The sequence below is a fragment of the Diadema antillarum genome, unplaced genomic scaffold (assembly GCF_040938485.1).
Source record: "Diadema antillarum isolate AM-2024a unplaced genomic scaffold, OU_Dant_1.0 seq00000035_RagTag, whole genome shotgun sequence".
NCBI lineage: Eukaryota > Metazoa > Echinodermata > Echinoidea > Diadematoida > Diadematidae > Diadema > Diadema antillarum.
The window spans coordinates 2173349-2194722 of NW_027271149.1; the positions used below are offsets into that span (position 1 = coordinate 2173349).

Genomic DNA, 21374 nt, shown 5'->3' on the forward strand with positions numbered 1-21374 from the left:
AGATGTGACTTGTGTATTAAGCAGAATGCTGTTTTTATGTCTTCGCTCAAACACAAGTGTATGAACAATAAATGATGAAAAATTGTCGAAGACAGTATTTGACAGTATAGACAGTATTTGCCCTGACGTACACAGCATATCCTCCCTCACAGTGCCTGTGATGCATGGAACACACATTTCAACAGAGCAGACATGTTTGGACAAAACATTATTCATTATGCCATTCAAGATTCATTGAGAAGTTCCAGGGCTATGCAGAGGTATTTACCTGTATTGTTTTGTTTAATATTCTGTTCTGATTTTCAGCTGAAAGATGTCAAGGCATCAGAGATTATGGACGTATATGAACACAAGTTGTCCTCACTTGCAGTAAGTACATCCACCTACGTGGTGATGATAGACTCTGTGGATATCAGCTGTTGGCTTAAAAGTTGTTTGTTTTTTTTTTCCAATGCTGACTCAATGATTTTTTGTTAATAGTGTTTATATCTCAGGTTGATATCAACTTCATATCATTGTAGACATATGACTGAGGTATTAAAGCAGATACAAATGTAGCATTGAATTATGTGTCTTCCATATTCTGACAGATACAGTATGTTTGTTGTGTTTGTTTGTTTGTTTGTTTTCGTATTGCCAACTATCACTTATTTTAAAAAGTGAAATAAATATGTAACCCTGCATCACAAAACCACTAAAAAAGTCACCAGACATAGATTTTAAGAGAAGGACAATTTCTTAAAGAGCAGACTCTCTAAACTTAACAATAATGTATAACTCAGTACAATTTGACTCTATAAACCATCTAAATAATGAAGAGAAAGAAAACACTCTGGAAAACTGTGTCCTGGGAGAAGAGGATTTGAAGTTTAGGATCTCCTCAAGCTGTGCTCTGTGCAATGAATGGGACAAACACAGGATGCAAAACTACCTAGCGATCACAATGAAGGGATTATGAGATTTAGCTGAAATTTGGCACTCTCAATGAGCCCATTCTATTCATGACTTATACTTACATTCAATGCAGTGGCATCATTCCCTTGAGAGTTATTAGAGTTGAAAATGAAGAGTGTGTGAAGTGTTTTTAAAAAACAAAAAAGGATCTCGAAGTCATTCCTGGTGACACTATTCTATGAAAAATGTGTTCTGGAAAAGCTGGAAAAAAACAACAACAACATGTGTTTTATGATCCAAAACTTTAGAATTGTGTAGAATAATTGCTCTTTCAGAAAATATGAAAAAGCTAAAGATAGACTAGGGTGACACATTTCACCTACTTTGAGTCCTCCCATAAAATCAGGTTGTGCAACTTCCTGTTGGTTTTGTGATTGACAGTCACATAGACAAGTGATCAAAATATATTGTGTTGAAGTTCAATGATTAATAAATACTCCTTACTCTCAACTTTTATCATTGATGGTGATATGAGAAGTTACGTTTCTGTGCCATATGTACACGATTGAGGGATTTTAAATGCATTAGAAGTTACTATAATCCAGTGTCACTGTCTGCGCCATTCACAGACCAAGGAAAGCCACCTCCAGGATTTACTGGAAGCCAAGGCCATGGCACTGGCCCAGGCAGACCGTCTGATAGCCCAGTACCGCTGCAGGAAAGCCCAGGCCGACAATGAGGCAAGTCTTTGACTGGGACCGTGTGTGTGTGTGTGTGTGTGTGTGTGTGTGTGCTACTATGAGTTGTGTTCTGGTAAACTTTAAAATAAAAGATATGAATATTCGTGTTGACACTGAATATGATGATGATGATGATGGTGATGATGATAGAAATTGTGATAATAGTAATGATAGCAGTTGTAATAATATTGATAATTACATCAATAATTAGTAATTGCAATAATAGCAGTTCATATGATAACAATAATGCTTAAATACATACATATGCTCTGAATATGGGTGCTTCTACACATTGTATGTGTTGTAACAGCCTAGAACTGATGTATTCCTTGAAAGAACCAGAATTAATGATAGAGATACTCGGGATAAATAAGTAGTAGAAAAAAACTGTACAGTCTACAAAATCACACAAATGTAATGTGAATTCCCAAGAATAATGTATCAACTTTTTATGCCTCTGGCACAAAGTGCCACTGGAAGCATTTGGTTTTCCAGTTGTCCGTCTGTCCATCCTCTTGTTTGTACATTGTTGTTGTTGTTTTTTCAGTCACTTCCACGAGAATAAGAATATTTTTGCCAGCATAAGTGTGTATCAGAGTTTTGCGCAATTATCTTATCTAACATGTTCACAATTGTCTGTATTAAGCTTTATCTGTATGAAATTTTGCTGTGCATGACATTTCCTGCCTGATGAATGATTCGAAAACCGATTCGATTTTATTTCATATCTCTTTTTCTGTTTTTTTTTCTTTCTTTTTTTTTTGATGGACTAGGCACGTAAGCTGCGATCCATGATCCAGGAGTCTGAGAAGAGGAGTGAAGAGTACAGGGAGCAGCTGTCTGAGGCCACACTGGAGAGGGAGAGGATGCTGGCCGAGGGGAAGGCCATGATGGGCCAGATTGAGCGGCTGGAGGCGGTTGCCAGGGAACACGAGAAGCTGAAGGCTGCCTACGCAGAGCAGACGCAAAGGTTTGGACGAGCCCAAATTACGTTCAGAGTAGGTCGTGCCAGTGAAGCATGTGAAATGGACTTACCAAGTTCTTGAATCAAGTAGCGAGCTCCTTACTGCAGATACTTGAGAACTGAGATGAATCAATTTCTTCGAGTAGTAGTATTTGAACTTTGAACCGTGAAACTCTTTGTACAGTTTACCATGAACCAACTCAAATCTGCTAAACATGCAGACCCTCCCCCCCCAAAAAAAAAAGAAAGAAAGAAAGAAAAGAAACACAGATGCACACATGCTCCTGTAGTACACAGATGTGCAAGGACAATACATCACAATTGCACACATTTTAGTGTTGCAAGCACTATGTGCAAGTTGGTAACAAATGAAATGGTCTCAGCATAGATGCCAAGTTCAAGAAATTTTTATGAGTGAGATTTTCATGACTCAGCATCTCGGCGCGCGCACATGTGCGTGAGCGAGGGAGCGAAGCGACTGAGCAATTAAAGAGAGGGTGTGGGGGGGAGTCCGCCCTCCCACGGTAGGGAGCTTTTTCAATTTTTAGCTCTTAATGGTTCAAGCTGGTGCATACTTAAGTGATTATTTTTTACTTATTTTGAATGACAAAAGGGAAATATGCCTTCAATTGCAACTCTCACTTTATTCCTTTAAGCTATGCTCCCAATGCTTGAGAAAAATGGGTGTCATGCGTGAGATCGTGAGACAGACCCTAAATGCTTGAGTCTCACTCACAATGCGTGAGACTTGGTAGCTTGGTAATTTCTAATGCTTACCTTCCAGACTATCCAAATCTAAGGTTTCATTTAGAGAGAAGAAAATGCAAACAGACGCACTCATCCTTGGAACAGCAAAAGGAATACTGATACAATTTTGTTTCCTTCATTGGCAGGCAAATGTGCTCAGTGCTGTTTTACACCAGCCCCTATTATCAAATCCACTGTAATATTTTGGTACACACCCAACACAGAGGGCAATAGATAGTTATGATATAATATAGTGAGAGATATTTGTGATTATGCTTTGAAAGAAGTAATACAAAATTGATTTGTGTGTGTGTGGGGGGGGGGGGGCTCACATATTGCATGTTACTCTGAATGTCTCACTAAAATGATGTATACTTAGTGCTGGTAACTCATAGTCTTACATAGTTTGCATATTACTGCTCTAGTCCCTGGTTGAATCATTTTTCCATTGTTTCTTTGTTTGTTTGTTTTTTATTCAATGTTCAAAATTCTTGAGTTCAAACTTTTTAACAGAAAGGCAAGCAGTTGTGATTGTAACCACAGAGTCATGTGTCTGTCACTCCGTCCAGGTTGGAGGCCGTTCAGAACTGTTTGGAAGACAAGAAACAGGAGCATGCTAGCCTCCTGGAGCTTCATGAGGTACTCACCAAACACAGTGAAGCCCTCAAGCAGAAGCATGAGACGTAAGTTGACATTTGCTGGCATGTACAATTTTGTAGGCAGGGCAGCAGACTATCCCATTTTGTCTACTGCTTGGACCTGTCTGTTCAACCAGTTATAGGAACCCAGGTTTTAAATTTTTTACTGGTCCATTCCTGAAAAAGTTATTGGTCCGACAGTATTTTTACTGGTCAGGGACTGTCGGACCAGTACCAGTGTGCAGCGTTGATGTAGGTGTAACCTCATTGTGAAATCTGTCTGAGCTCAGTGAGTGTGTAATGTTAAAGGGCTAGTATAGTTTTGGTAGAGGTGGGGATATTAGTCTTCCCTAACTTTTTGTGAAATACTTATAAACCACTTTAATATATGAAATATTAAAGAACATACAATTCTTAGAGGAATTAAAAGTTTACTTGATGAATATTGGTATTCAAATGGCTGAAATATCCAAAAACAAAGCAAAACAAAGTGATCCTAATAAAAGGTGGGTCCCATCTTTTATTAGGTCCTCTTTATAAACTCTGTTCCTCTTTTCCTTATCATGTCACCTTCAACAGCATCTTATTTGAAGATGGCACTAGGCACTATTGAACAAGGAGCAACTAAAGTTTGTTTTATTCCCGATCTCCTCTTTTTGTTCAGCTGAAAAATGAAAACAAGGAAACTGTATTTTAGTAACCTTGCTAACAGTGAGATATTGCTTGTAACACGGTGACTTCAATAGGCAGTACCAATGTTCCATTACAGAACATAGCCGGTCTCTGTTTTTAGTATGTTTACAACAAAGTAGCATAACATGGTAAATTCTGTGGTCTTGGCAACGTTGTTGTAATGGGATTTCCCTCTAGTTTTTCTTTCAGTTTTGAGGTGTCTCTAGGCATCTTGATGTGATTCTGTTTGCTCTCTTGTGTAGCTTTATTGCCCCTTCTGTGATGATACTAGTAATGTTATTTTAGAAGAGAGAATTCTCTACACAACTGGTAAACAAAGTGACACTCTTTCCATGAATATCACCGCTGGCTTGTTTTAGGATATATGTGACCGTGCACCTCAAAACGAACATAAAGTCGCACACACTGATTTTGCGTGAGGACTGAAAATAAGTGAAATGCGTCAACCTAGCCGAACTTGACTTTTTCATATTTTCTGAAAGAACGGGTCTTCTTTTACATTATGCTAAAATTTGGTATCATGAAACGGGCAGGAAAGTGTGTTTTTTTTAGCCGTTTATCTCGAACACTTTTGGTAGAATAGTGTGATTATGTGTGTCTTTAGAATCCCTTTTTCATTTCTGAAAAACCTTGTCCACACTTTTCACTTTCAACTCTAATAACTTTTGAAAAGATAGTGCTACTGCTTTGAAAGTTGGCGTTAATTATGGACAGAATGTGTTAATGAGGCATGCTTAATTTCAGTTTAATGTGATAATCCCTTCATTGTTGTTACTCTGGTGGTTTACTTCCTGTTTTTTGTCCCATTCATCGCACAGCCAGCACGGTTTGGTAAAGATTAAGCGCTTGAATAGACACTGTACTTCAGAGCCTCTTTTCTCAGTTCACACTTTTCCTGAGTTTGTGCTTTCTTTCCAATATCTAGATAGGTTAGGAGAGTCCATTTGATTTGAGTTATACATCATTTTAAAGCTTAAAGTCTGCTCTTTCAGAGTAGGGTCTTAACTAAAAATTCATGTCTGGCGACTTTTTGTTTGTTTTGAGGTGCAGAGTCACATATAGACTTTCACTCCTGAATCTATTTTTTTTTTTTTTATTCGTAGTTCAGTTTCACATCATCCCTCATCCACCGTTACTTTCATAACACGTGTCAACATGTGGTTGATGTAAACAAAGAAGAAACGGGTCAGTGTGGTGTTGGTGTATGTTTGGAAATGGAATCAAATGAACCGAGAGAGAAACACGGCGTCCAAGGACACCATGACGACTTCACGCTTTTTGTCCTTGAACGCTCAGAACGTTGGCACACCTGGACGAGTTGGAGCGCCAGCACAAGGCGACGGTGAAGCAGCTGAAGCAGACGGAGGCGCAGCTCGGCAGCGTGCGGGAGGAGCTGGCGGAGACGAGCCGCACCCTGAGCAAGACGGAGAGGGAGAGGGAGGACCTGGAGGCAGCCATCGACAAGCTGAGAGGGGAGCTGGCGAAGGCGGAGCAGGCCAAGAAAAAGCTCTCTCAGCAGGTGAGCATTGCGAATCTTCGTCTGAAATCAAAAGTCAATCCCAATGGGCTTTGTCACTTCCAAACTGCAGATCATCTTCCACTGCTCCCTTCCTTCTTTTTATACCCCGCCAAACGAAGTTTGAAGGGGGTATATAGGAATCAGCGGACGGTCGGGCGGTCGGGCGGTCGGGCGGTCGGTCGGGCGGTCGGGGCGGTCGGTCCGTTGCAAATCTTGCGTCGCGAACTACTTCCTCAGTTTTCAACCGATTCCCATAAAACTTGGCACAGATGTGTGCCTTGGGTTGTAGATGTGCAAGACGTATTTTTTGACAGTACCCAAAAGTAAGTTGCCATGGTAACGGCATATTATGGGCAAAAATGGGTACAAATCTTGCGTCGCGAACTCCTCCCACAGTTTTTGATCAATTTTTATGAAATTAGGTACAGATGTTCATCTAAATATGTTAATGTGCAAGACACATATTTCCGCAGTGGCAAAAAGTGCGTTGCCATGGTAACGGCATGTTATTGGTAAAATATAGGGCAAAATGCTTCATGGCAAAACTGCTTCATCAGTGTTCTTCCAATTCTCATGGAATTCATATTGAATGTTTGTCTTAGGATATAGGTCAGCATGACACATTTCTTGACAGTGACAAAAAGTATGTTGCCATGGTAACAGCTCACATATTATGAGCCAAAATGATGGAAAATTTTGTGTTGCAAACTACTTCCTCAGTTTTTGCCTTTGTGTGCCTTTGGTTGTAGATGTGCAAGACGCATTTTTCGACAGTACCCGAAAGTACGTTGCCATGGTAACGGCATATTAATGGCAGAAGATCAAGGAAAGATCTTGCGGATTTAACTGCTTCCTCAGGTTTTTGACCAAAGCTTATGAAATGTTGTTTTGACCAAAGCTTATGAAATGTTGTTTGGCGGGGGTATAAGCAGTCGCTGTAGCGACATTTCTAGTTTCTTCCATCTCAGTGATTTTCTCCACTTCTTCTCATCATCTATGGTTTGTTCTTACCCCTCTGCACACACTGATTCGATGGATCGCATATAAATGTAAATATGTGGTCGCTAGTGGTCAGGTCTGTACACTAATTCAGTGGAGCGTATATTACTGTAAATATGTGGTCGCTAGTGGTCAGGTCTGTATACTAATTCAGTGGAGCGTATATTACTGTAAATACGGGTTGCTAGTGGTCCAGTCTGTACGTTGACTGTACGCCACATGCAAATGAATGAGGTGACCTTACGCACCTGCACGCAACATGCGGAGCCCAAGCGGAGTCACACTTTCAAAGATCACATGTGTACTTCCAGTAATGTGGAATTTAGTATGCAACATACACTGGCAGAGCATATACAGTCGTAATGACATTCAAGTTTTCGCTTTTTATTGTAATTGCTAAGAAAATCTACACTGTACCAAACTACTGCAGGTTTGAAGTAGAGATTGTGCTCAGTGTTTTTTGTGTACGATAAAATAAAGTCTTGTGCTGTTGCACTGGCATAGCATTGTTGACTCATTATCAACCCATTGAGGATGGACTGATTTTGCTACAACACGCATTCCTCATAGACACCTGCCCAATTATACTCGGTACTCGTCCTCAACGGCTCAAGGAATTGAAATAGCACTGCCACCATTTGAGTTTTTACAGTTATATGTGATAAGGAGAATTGAATATCTCATTGGCATGTTCCATCTCCCAAAACATTTCCTGTCCTTTGGTCTTTTCCTTTTCTGCCTTCCTGGGGGTGTTTCATCAATTTAGTCAGTGCTGACAAGTTGTCAGTCTCTGACAATTTCAGTAAAATTCTTGGTTTTGATTGGCTGAGATGTTCTGGTCACTGACTGTTACCATGGTGATTGTCAGAGACTGACAACTTTCATGAAACGGTACCCTGATATCAATTTTCTTCCTCCACCTACAAGTACATCACCTCCTCAGCTCCTTCCCCTGTACTCCAACAATAACAATGGTGATCACAGTGATGGAAACAACAACAAAACAATTTCTCTTCAACCTCCTAAATATTTCTTCCCAGTTTCGTATTCTCCTTTCATGTCTGTGTCATTTCCCTTCCCTCTGTTGCTCTGCCCATCTTCATTCCATTTGTCCAGCCACTAACATGTTCTCTGCTCAACTTCTCTTCTCTTCTACCTCCAGTAAGCCCTCTGGGGCCTGTTTCGTAGAGAGTTGTGATTGATCTTACGCTCGATTTATTCAGCGTAGCTCGTTGAATCAAGCGTAAGTTCAATATTGAGCTTAAGTCCTGTTTCATAAGGACACTTACGCTTGATTTCAAGAAAAATCAAGGGTAACTTTTAGTAGATTGAGCGTTACTTGTGATCAATCGCAAAGTTGTTTATGATACGCAATTAGCGATCCATTTCCATTGATGCTCAGTCTTTATGAAACAGGCCCCTGGCTTTGGTGGACCTTTCACTTCCACTTTGGAATCACAGCTTCTTCTGCCATCTTCATATGATCACCCTTCTCCTTCCCTTCCACTACCCCTCTTCTGTCCATGTCTTCTCCCTTCTTCCGTTGACCCCCTCCCCATTAAATTTGCCTCATCTCATAGCTATTCCTGATTCCTTCATCTATTTTACAAACAGTGAATCACTACAAGTGCAATGGTACAAGATTCTGCACAAGGTGAAAGATAGAGGCGCTCTATTCAACAAAGCGAAGCAGAGTCGAGGCTTAGTTGAATAATTTTTTTTGTCAAATGCGAAATCTTGTTTCATTGCACTAGCAAAGACTGTCATACACTGTTTTATACAACACCTCAGATGTCAACAAATGGGGTCCACACCAATTCATGAATTTTCGTACAAAAATGGCAGCCATTTCTTTTTATGTGAAAAACAATGTGTGGCACAATAAAATCAGTCATAAGCAAATGTAATCGGTTGAAATTGTTGACAGTATCATGAGTGACTGAATGCGCGCTTGTAACTGATTGAGTGTGCGCAGCAAAGGTATGTTTATTGTGATGTCAGGGGCATGCCATGGTGCAAGAACTACCAGAGTTTCAGACGAGAGTCAATGTACATTGGTGACGTTTGCCATGTGTTAATCTATTTTTGCTCTAACAAAATTGCATGGCTCAGCAGTGCCAGCCAGCAATGATGCTTTAACTGCATGTCATGTGATTAACAATAAACTGGTCAGATAGCTAGAATTCTTTTAGGTGTTGTACAATGTATAAAAGTCAATGCAATAGATTTGGAGAGTGATTGTAAGCTTGCTCACACAGGTTCATTGAAAGTTCACCAGCACTATTAAAAAAGAGTGAAAATTAAATCAGTTTGACTGGACTTACTTGTGAAAATCACGGAGAGAACAGTTTCATGACTAGTGTGAGTCGCTTCTTCAGCTCTGTCTGGCTGGCGAGCAGGGGAGGGGGACTCCGACAGAAGCTTTCAGCAACATACCAGTTGGTGATCCAAAAAATTCCTTGATGCACAGACAATAAAGGCAGTAACATTGCTCATTTATCCATCATGGATGAAAGCTCGCCAGCCAGACAGAGCTGGAGAAGTGACTCGGACGAGTCATGAAAGTTTCTCTCTGTGATTTTCACAAGTAAGTCCAGTCGAACAGATTTTATATTCACTCTTTTGGCACACTACACCCATACCTGGATGAATCAAATCTACATCGATATTTTCTCCAACAATCCTTTTGTTTTTGATGGTTTACTCTCCGAAGCAATTGACAGGTCTGTAGTCACGTCATTCCGTACAGATAAGACACTATATGCTCTCAGCATAGTTCAGTGTTTCTGCAGGCGCTGTTTGTCAGTTGATGATTTCATTTTGAAATGTCTCAAGACGACATGTCAGTTCTCTAGTATTGAGTGCCAATGCAGGAATAACACAGGTCTACAAACAGACTGTTAGGATCTTTACGTTATCATAGTTTGTAGTCAAAAGTGTACAAAGTATTGAATCACTTTGGGGCTAGAAATCAAAGTACAGTCAAACCTGTCTTAGTGTACACCTCTCTATAGCGGCCGCCTGTTTATAGCGGCCACTGAAAAATCCCCCGCACGAAATTGCTGTATTATGGACCCTTTATATAGCGGCCACCTGCCTAACGTGGTCAGCGACCACTCATTTTGTATCCCTTGGTGAATATTTATGTGTGTATAGTGGCCACAAAAATGTATCTGAACTATTAAATCAGCCATGAATACGATGTCTTTTACGTTCATTGCGTTAATTCTACCGAGTCCTAGCTCAGTCACAATCACACAGACAGGATTGGCAACATTAATGCAGCTCTTTGCCATGAAAAGCCGTCGTACCACTAACTTGACTAGATTAGATCTAGGCTTCAGTAATGCCGCCCTGAATAGATGCTACAAAGGCAAAGACAACTCCTAATAACATCTTAGAATTTTACCAAAATGCCAACTAGTTGGTGTTTAACTCCCTTTGAATAAAGACAATATGTGACTGTGCACCTCAAAACGAACATAAAGTCGCACACACTGATTTTGCCTGAGGACTAAAAATAAGTGAAATGGGTCAAAGTAGCCGAACTTGACTTTTTCATATTTTCTGAAAGAGCGGGTCTTCTTTTACATTATGATAAAATTTGGTATCATAAAACGGGCAGGAAAGTGTATTTTTTAGCAGTTTTCTCGAACATTTTTGGTAGAATAGTGTGATTAGGTGTGTCTTTAGAATCCCTTTTTCATTTCTGAAAAACCTTGTTCACACTCTTCACTTTCAACTCTAATAACTTTTGAAAGAATAGTGCTACTGCTTTGAAAGTTGGCATTAATTATGGACAGAATGTGTTTATGAGGCATGTTTAATTTCAGTTTAATCTAATAATCCCTTCATTGTTGTTACTCTGGTGGTTTACTTCCTGTTTTTTGTCCCATTCATCGCACAGCCAGCACGGTTTGGTAAAGATTAAGCGCTTGAATAGGCACTGTACCTCAGAGCCTCTTGTCTCAGTTCACACTTTTCCTGTGTTTGTGCTTTCTTTCCAATATTTAGATAGGTTAGGAGAGTCCATTTCATTTGAGTTATACATCATTTTAAAGCTTAAAGTCTGCTCTTTCAGAATATGGTCTTAACTAAAAATTCGTGTCAGGCGACTTTTTGTTTGTTTTGAGGTGCAGGGTCACATATGGTACTTGTCTGGGTATTGTTTGTTGTTTATGTAAGTTTCACACATTATCAATCTCCATCGAACTCGGCACTCATGCATCCGATACAAACCTGAGCAGTTCCTCAGGCCCAAAATGTTGTTTTTGAAATCAAAAGAACAGAAGCAGGCAAGGAAAAAAATAAAGTGAAGTGCATTGTACAACAAAAATTCCCGTAATAGCTGCACATGCAAACTGATTTGATGGTTGTTGCTTTTTTTTTAAGAGTGACGTACGGTTATTTTCTGCTATTATAAAATGCAAGTATTGAAATTCAAAATGGCCACCAACCTGTCTATAGCAGCCACTTTTGTTGTTTCCCTTTGGTGGCCGTTATAGACAGGTTTGACTGTAGTTGGTTGTGGAAGTCCTACATTAATGAAGCTTCATCGAAATTAATTACATTATGTCTCTTTGATCAGTGTAGTTTCATGATGTTTGCCCACAATTTATTTTGACACATATGTGTATAAAAATGAGCTCTTGTACCATAAAATGGTTCTAGATTGTCAACTGATGATTTACGTGAGACGTGCTGACATGCCAAAATGACACATATGTGTGGAGTGGAGGCATTAATTGGTGATGGTGCTTCACAAGACCAACAAAAAGTCACATGCCAGGATTTTACATTAGGACTCAAACTAGGTAAAGTGGGTCAGCCTATTTAATCTGTAGTTTTTTTAAATTTCTGAAAGAGCAATTCTTCTTCTATATAGTTCTTAAGTTTGGGATCATAAAATGACTGGATAATTGTGATTTTTGCAGTTGTTCTACAACACTTTTATTGTAAAGTAGTTTGATTACACATGTTCTAATGGCCACTTTCATTTCTTAAAACCCTCTGCACATCCTTCATTTTCAATTCTTAAGAACTTTAGAATATGTGATGCTATTGCTTTGAAAGTGATAAATAGCATGTGCTGATAGAGTGCGGAAAATGTCAGCTTAATCTGATAATCCCTTCATTTTAGTTACTGTGGAGTTTTATACCCTGTTGTGTGTTTTGTTGGGGGTTTTTTTGGTCCCATTCATTGTGTCCAGCACAGCTTGGTGAGGATTAAATACTTGAATAGACCCTGAATTTCAAAGACTCTTTTCATAAGGAAACTCCATTTGTATCGTATAATATATTGTATAGTCATTCTAAAGCTTAGATTCTGCTCTTTCAGAATCTACCCTTAAATTTTGCTACAACATGCATTTCCCATTGACACTTGCCCGAGCATACTCAGGACTCGTCCTCAACGGATTGACTGAAAATCCATGGCTGTGGTGACTTTTTGGTGGTTTTGTGATGCAGGGTCACATTTGCCCTACCTGCACTGATTTGGTTCATGGAGAATGCCCCCTCTTTAAAGGGAATGTTCATAGAATTAAAGTAACAAAAGAAAAGAAATACATTAGAGAATTTGAAAAAACTGTGAATTGTATCAGCCCTCTTGCTCTGGTTTGTCACCTGAAGTGGCATCACATACGAGAACCTCATGCAAAGTACTGTAAAACATGATATATTCGCGGCATCATGATATATTCGTGGCATGAAATTTTCGCGAATTGGAGTCGACGGCCTTTTTCGTGGCAAGAAATTTTCGCGAATTGTCACTTGCGTTCAATGCTTATAGTGTAGATAAGAAATTTCGCGTGCATTTTAATTTCGCGAATCTTGGCGCTCGCGAAATTCGCGAAATTAAAATGCACGCGAACATTTCTCGTTTTACAGTACATGTAGCTGTCATTGACAGTATGAACATAGGGGTGTTCTTGGTCTGGAAACCTACTCTGTAAATGTTTGTTTTGATATACACTGTAGTGTGGTCAAAGTGGACAAGTCAGCAGGGGTCCAGTGGGTCACAGAATGATATCTCAATCTTTAATCCCCTGTCAGTACCTCAGAAAATCCAATGAGATGATTATTTAAACCTCCAGGGTTGATCTGTAGAGAATAGAAATAACACCCAACACCTGGGGAAGATATCCAACAACACCAAGCAAACAAGTGTGATACATGTAAAAGAGAATTAGCTCCAGACAGATAATCTATTATGTACTCAGTGAATGCTGCACCACAGGAACACAGCTGTGAAGTTTGAGGATGTGTGGAGTCTGAGCTAAAGTTTCGGTTTAATCCACATGTCATCATTGAGGAATATGAAGGCTTCAACAATATGTGATGTCACAATGATATAACAATGTAAAGGAATATGGAAGTGATTCCACAAGATTTCACCTTTTATTGAAAATGCTTATTTCTGGACCTGTTTTACAGGCATATGATAAGGGTAGTATTATTCTCCCTGCCTTTTGAAGTAGGTGTTAAAGTCAAGATGTCTTTCATCATGCTAAAGTAGTGAAAGATAGGATATAGTTTTAAGTACTCTATGAAATTCTCTTTTTATCTTCTTCATATTGGGCCACTACTGTGATATACATTCTGTATGGAACTGTTGTATGGCGTGGAGTACGTCTGCTTTATTTCACGCAGGTTATAAAGCGTATTGGTATGTTATTTACAGATCAATGTGCACACGTTGTCAAGTGTTTGCCAGACTAGTCATCCTCTTTTGAAATGCAAAAGGAACCCCTTCTGTTCTGCTGTATACACCAAATACACTTGGCAAAAAAGAAAGTAAACACTTTTTCCATTACATATTATTCATTTAAGATTTTGGCAAAAAATCTTTGTGCCCTATACAAATTGTACCATATTCAATTGGCTATCAAATATACCCAGTGGGTTCATACAAAGGGAAATTTTACGCATGAGTGAGCACATTCGTTTTTGTCTTGCAAGGCACAAAAGTAAAAACTTGACATTTTGTCATTCATTTGCAAATGGCTGTCATGATATACAAGCATTGATAACAAAAGATCATTTTACACAATGAGAGCCATGAATGAATAGCACTAAATAAGTTTTTGCTCCCTTGTAACTATTTATATCCTCAAACAAAATTAAATTGGGAAACTAAAGGGGGAAATAAGAGTTTTTTGTCTGCTCAAATTCAAAAGACATAAGGAGTAAGTCGCATAGATGATAAAATTGACAGAATTTCTGTATTTCATTCTTTTAATTTAGAAATTTTAGACATACTGAGACAAATTCAAGAGCCAAATATAATTTCAATTTTCTTAATTTGAAATAATATTTCAAATTTCTACCATTTTATTACTACCGCCCCTTTTCTAGTGTCATTAGGATTTAGATTTAAAAGAAGATTCTTCATTTTCTCCATTTTTTTTTTGCCTTTCTTTATCTTTGGGGACTACAAAGACATTATAGAGATCAGTGAATGATTTTTGCAAATTGATTTGTGTTTCTTATTGTTTTGAACTTGTCTTTTGTTGTCCCCGCCGAACGAGTTCGAGCAGGGGACTATGAAACGGGCTCCGTACGTGTGTGTGTCCGTGTGTCTGTCTGTCCGTCCGTCCGTCTGTCTGTCTGTGCGTCCGTGTGTGATCAAAATGTTCAATTTGCTACTTCTCTCTCATTTATGAGCCAATTTTAATTCTGTTTGCTTTATATGATAGCACTACATGGGAGCTTTGAAACTTCTACACAGAATTTCAGTTGTGACCTTTGACCTTGACCTTTGACCTATATTGTACATTTTGCTTCAAAATGCTACTCCTTCGCCATTTCTAACCCGATTTCGATTCCGTTTGCTTTATGTGATGGCACTAGGTGAGGGCTTCAAAACTTCTACACAGAATTTTGACCTTTAACTTCTTTGACCTTTGACCTTGATTTTTGACCTATATTGTACATTGGCTACAAAATGCTACTCCTTCGCCATTTCTAACCCGATTTCGATTCCGTTTGCTTTATGTGATGGCACTAGGTGAAGGCTTCAAAACTTCTACACAGAATTTTGACCTTTGACTTCTTAGACCTTTGACCTTGATTTTTGACCTATATTGTACATTGGCTACAAAATGCTACTCCTTCGCCATTTCTAACCCGATTTCGATTCCGTTTGCTTTATGTGATGGCACTAGGTGAGGGCTTCAAAACTTCTACACAGAATTTTGACCTTTGACTTCTTTGACCTTTGACCTTGATTTTTGACCTATATTGTACATTGGCTACAAAATGCTACTCCTTCGCCATTTCTAACCCGATTTCGATTCTGTTTGCTTTATGTGATGGCACTAGGTGAGGGCTTCAAAACTTCTACACAGAATTTTGACCTTTGACTTCTTTGACCTTTGACTTCTTTGACCTTTGACCTTGATTTTTGACCTATATTGTACATTGGCTACAAAATGCTACTCCTTCGCCATTTCTAACCCGATTTCGATTCCGTTTGCTTTATGTGATGGCCCTAGGTGAGGGCTTCAAAACTTCTACACAGAATTTTGACCTTTGACTTCTTTGACCTTTGACCTTGATTTTTGACCTATATTGTACATTGGCTACAAAATGCTACTCCTTCGCCATTTCTAACCCGATTTCGATTCCGTTTGCTTTTTGTGATGGCACTAGGTGAGGGCTTCAAAACTTCTACACAGAATTTTGACCTTTGACTTCTTTGACCTTTGACCTTGATTTTTTACCGATATTGTACATTTTGCTACTAAATGCTACTTCCGGCGGGGACATATTTTACGCACCGCGTAATTTCTACTTTTCCTTGTTCTCATTGGTATATATACGCATAAACTAGACATTGTCCATTTTTGCAATTTTTACTTTTGTGCCTTGGAAGAGAAAAATGCATGTGTTCACTGATGTGTTGAGTTTTCCTTTTAAACTGAACTACCAGGTTGATAACCAATTACATTAACTTTTAACATGTTAAATTACCCTTTTAACATATTAACATCAATATTTAGCCAAATATTTTATGAAATATATGAGCTTGAAAATGTGTTTACTTTCTTTTTTCGAGTGTCTGTTCAAATCAGAAGTATGATATTTTGCAAACTGGGACTGGAAAGTAATTTTGCTACCCTGGTAGTAGTAGTTTTCACAAAATAGAGCTACAATGACGGATTGAGAAGTGAGTCTTTCTCTCCTAGAGAAATGCTGAGTGAGTTTCCTATGAGACAATATGCAGTGTATTTATGCTACAAGAGGCAATTTTTTCATAAGTCTCTGACTTCTTGAACGTCAGTCAGCTCGCTAAAATCACAAAATTCAAGACATCTTTAAATGTTTCCTCTAGCACCAGAAGTGATGAGCTTTGTTAGTGCTATGACTACATAGATTGATGACTGATTACAGGAAGGCAGCGAGGGATGTTCTTTAATTGTCTTCAGAGTGCAAAAAAAAAAAAAAAAAAGAGAAACGAATGACAACCCTTGTCTGATAACTCCCATATCTCCCATAAGAAGCAAGTATGTTTACTCAACCCCCTCATAGCCTTCAGATATGTGTTTGATATGCTTAGGGCAAAACCTTCTTCAAAGAAAGACAGACAATGGTCTGGCAAGGGGGAGAACATAGTGACATATTTGCTCTTGTAATTTTCTGTGTTAAGCATAATGACCTTTGCACACTCAATCTGACAGAATACATGACCTTGCATCACAATAATAGATAACAGCCTGTTGAGATTTGTTGATTTTGGTCACATTTGAAAGAAGAGATTCCCAGCTTATGAATCAACTTCTTAAAGTTTAAAGGCATAATTTACCATAAAATTATGCAGATGAGACAAAAACCCAGCATTAGTGCTTTAAAATAGTGAGTTAGGGATAGAAACAACCACTGTAAAAACTTCAATCCGTATAATCGATGTTAAGCATTGTTAAACACACAACATGTGAACAATAGTTATATTAAGAATGCTTCCAGACTTAACCGTCTACAGTTATGGTTTAATGAGAAAAATACTGATATCTCCTTATATTTTAGGCTTTATTGCAAAAATTTTATATGGTAGGATGTTGAATACAACAGATCTATACTTATGCATCAAATGTGATATCTTGAACATTTTTAAAATCACTGCTCCCAAAGGTAAACTGGACCTTTAATGTTCCAAGCTTACTAAATGAGTGAATGGTAATGACATTTGTCTATCATTTCATGATGTGATTTATGTCATCTTGTATAAAGGGCTTTCATGAAGAATTGAGCAATTACCCTGATTTTCAGAGAACCATTGAAACTGCATTCTATCGAATAATACAACATTGTACAAGGTCAGATAGAGTGGAGTCATATCTGGAACAGTCCATGTTCATAAATCCTGGGGGGTACATGGTACATGAAAGCATACAAAGGAATTCCACATATACAATGTAATGATTCATGGCAATCATTTTTTTTTTTGTATTGCAGGTTTTGTTTTTACAAGGTAATGCCCCCTTGTTTGTGTCAGGTCTTAGGGTACATTGCAACACATTTCAGAGGAGATCTGAAGCTGAAATGGTTTGTTGTATCGAGAGATGTGGGAACATGGTGTAAACGTGTCATGAGTTTGCTACAACCCATTAAACATTGTGCAAAGCAAGTTGATTTCAAAACAAGCTTGCTAATTCACCATATTCTGTATTTGTATGTAAGGAGAGAGATTCAAGGAGAGAGAGAGAGAGAGAGAGAGAGAGAGAGAGAGAGAGAGAGAGAGATGGAGAGAGGTTGCTTGTGTGTTCCAAGAAAAATAGGGTAATTCAAGATATACATTCATATCTGACTGCTGACCAACATGATAATTCAGAGTTTGATACTTGCCTTTCTGATACCATTTTTTTTTAAAGGACTGATAATGGAATGAAAAGAGATCATGAGGAGGCCTTGGTCTTTTATATCTTTAAGGCAAACACTGATTATTTTCTTCCCAGAAATGTGTTTATTTTTACTGCTCAGAAGTACAACAGATTCTGACAAAATCTCTTTATAGTATTAAGCAAAATGTATTTGCACTCTTGTGGAACACTGTGCTCTTTCTCTTTTCCCAATAAAAGTCCATTGTCACTGAAATTTGTGTTGAAGCTTGCATGTGAATAATTTCAATCATGTCATTGAGCTTGACAATGGGTAATGCTTACTTTTGTTCTGTGTCAGTGTGCAATCACAGTGTCAACTAAACAGAGAAAATAAAAATGATTGCTTTTTGTTATTTATGTCACATCATGATTTTGAATTATTTTCCATACATGTAGTTAGATATGAAAGACAGATCATTCACAATTCTTTGCATTTTAAGTCATGCATCTCTCTATCACACACATGCATGCAAACATATCAGGACATGTATGTTTTCAAGTATATGGAATAATGTATCCATGTGCATACAACGTATGTGTGCACGTATGTGTGCATGTTTGTGTCATGTTTTATGTGCTTACATGTGTCATGTTTTATGTGCTTACATGTGATCGCCTAGCTCAAAACCCACAAAGAGTCACAGATCGGGATTTTCTGTAATGGACACAAATATTTCTTCAGCTTGACCAACTCGATTTTTTTTTAGTTTCTCTTACCTGAGAGAGTAATTTTTAACTTTTAAAGTTTTGGCAGCTTAGAACAAAGCCAAAATTGAGATATTTAGTGGTTTGTTGGTGTGTTTTTTTTTCCTGGGTCATTTTTTCCATTGATTCTTCTGCACAGCATGCCCTAGTAACCTTACGATCATCTTTAAATTCTCTTTTCTCCCCTTTCAAGGAACTGCCTTTCCTTTTGGCTGATTTTGGAGAAGTTACATTGTATCATTTTAAAGTTTAGAGCCTACTCTTTTCATTTATGTAGAATAGTGGAAATTCATTTTGGCCTTCTTTTGGGGGGTTTTGAGCTGGGCAGTCACATATCCTCACCGGGGCGACAAGACCTCGTATCTTCAAAATGTCAAATGTATGTTCAGGAGAGCCAAAAAACATGGTGGCCAAAGCACTGTAGCGAATGGGATAGCCTTTCCTTTGACATGCCATGATGGCTTCATTTTTGGAGTAAGACAGTTGGGATTTGGCCAGGACATCACTTACCCATTATTCGACCATTAATCCAAAAAAGTCATTTTCACCAAAATTTCAGATACAAGGTCTTGTCACTCCAGCGACGATATGTAGTTTCATCATTCTTGCCAATATGTGAAATCATTTTATGTACGTGTACCAATACCTACGTCACATCTTTCACGTATATCTCACAGGTGTCAAACCTGGAGTCTGAGTGCAGGCAGCAGAAGAGCGCCCTCAGGGAGAAGGACGCCCTCATAAGCCAGCAGAAGCAGGAGCTGAACAAGCAGCAACAGCTGACCCTGATGATACACAGCCTCACAAGCGCCCAGCAAAAAACAGACTGATCTCCACCCACATGCATACCAGGACTGGACATTACAGTGGCCCAGTGGCTCCAGGCCACTACAAATTGGTTTCAGGCCACCAAATTTTGAAAAAGGCCATCTATTGGTGGCCCTATTGGACTCTTAAGATTCAACATGTATTGTCGTGTTTCCTTTAATTTTGGGCCACTACATTTCTTTTTCAGGCCACCAAAGTTTCAGACATTTACTGATTTTAGTGGCCCGAACAGGACACCAGAGACAGAAGTTAGTGTCGAGCCCTGCTTCCAGTAGGAGGAGCCGGCAGTATTATTGTGAGAAGCTGGTTGACACTGACCCAATGCACACTACACTCTCAGACATGGAAAAAAGGAAGGCTTACGTCTTCATGCCACCTCTGTGGACAAAGTTGGATATGCTTGCTGCTCACATGACAGAATTCCAGACCAAACTATCCATGTGAATGTGTGTGTGAATAGTTTCATATCTGGTTTTCCTCGTCAAGTTGTGTTTAAAGGAGGCCTCTGGATAATTTTCAGACTCATTTAATTATCTAAACAACGACAAATTAGTTACATTTTATTCAGTGTTTCAGAAATTATGGTGATTGAGGTGAGGAATAAGAATGTTTTCAAAATTCAAAAAATTCACAGTGAACAAGGATGATGACATAGCAGTTTCACAATAAGAATGCACTAGTTGGGACTCAAGGAAGCAAAACAAAAGAAGAAAGCACGCATGAATTCTTCACAGGTAAACTTGTTAAAGAAGCGATATGGTAATGGAATTACACTGCTACATTTCTGAAAACATGTGAGCCTCCTTTGTTGTCATCCTTATTCAGCGTAATTTGTTTGGGGCTTTTCAGAGTATTGGTTTCTCTGCTAAAGGACCACAATAGATTCAACAAATCTATGCAGAGAGCTGTTGATTTTGATATATACTACATGATGTGAAATTATGAACATTGTCTAGACTTTCCCTTTAAATCTTCCAGCTTTATAGACATACTTGTCGGTGGCCTGTGATTTCAATGAGTATGTCAACCTTCCCATGAACTCTTCATGCTTTCTGGTATATGCTGAAGTCACTATGAAGTTTTCTCCTTTTGTTTTACCCACCATTTAGAATCTTTTTCCCTTTTTTTTTTCCTTCAAAAAAAAAAAAATCATGTCACTGGTATCAAAGGTTCTCTGGGATTCTACCCATGACGCGATTTGCACTTGTAACCTCCCCCCCCCCCCCCCCCCCCCCCCCCCCCCCCCCCCCGCTGTGTTAGCTCTAAGAAGAAAGAGTTTGCTCCCCTTTGGATTGTTTGATCAAGGATATGGGAGGGGGGGGGGGGGGGGAGAGAGGGAGACCTCCCAAGTTTGATTATCTTTCCTTGCCAGCAAACTTGAAGAAGCTAAAGGCACACACACCAAAAAAAAAAAGTAATTCCCATTATTTTATTTTCATTTCATACAGTCTATGAAACATACTAGTTTCATGTAGATATTCATGGTAATAGTAATTTGACAATGGTTTCAATAATTTCAACAGCAACAACAACAATTGTGATAGTAATAATAATCAGCAACATCATCATCACCATCATCACCATCATCACCAGCATCATCAGCATCATCAACATCATCATAATCATAATAATGACTTATATTGCACCAAATCCACTCTGTAGACTGCTCAAGGCGCATACATGATATTATTACCCTGGCCACTGGATATGCCTACATTATTTCTAAGCAGCACTGACCAGCACCTAATACCCCAACACTACCTGCTA

At 38.8% G+C, this 21374-nt stretch overlaps 1 protein-coding gene across 1 annotated transcript in view; it reads left to right on the forward strand.

Annotated features, from left to right (window-relative positions):
* LOC139725380 (protein CIP2A-like) overlaps positions 1-19609 on the forward strand; it is a 36287-nt gene extending 16678 nt beyond the window's left edge. The window contains exons 15-20 of the mRNA XM_071636464.1: positions 307-369; positions 1524-1634; positions 2408-2604; positions 3915-4028; positions 5973-6195; positions 19457-19609. Of these exons, the coding sequence (XP_071492565.1) occupies positions 307-369; positions 1524-1634; positions 2408-2604; positions 3915-4028; positions 5973-6195; positions 19457-19609 (861 nt within the window). The remainder of the gene's footprint in view (positions 1-306; positions 370-1523; positions 1635-2407; positions 2605-3914; positions 4029-5972; positions 6196-19456) is intronic.
* The last annotated feature ends 1765 nt before the right edge of the window (positions 19610-21374 follow it).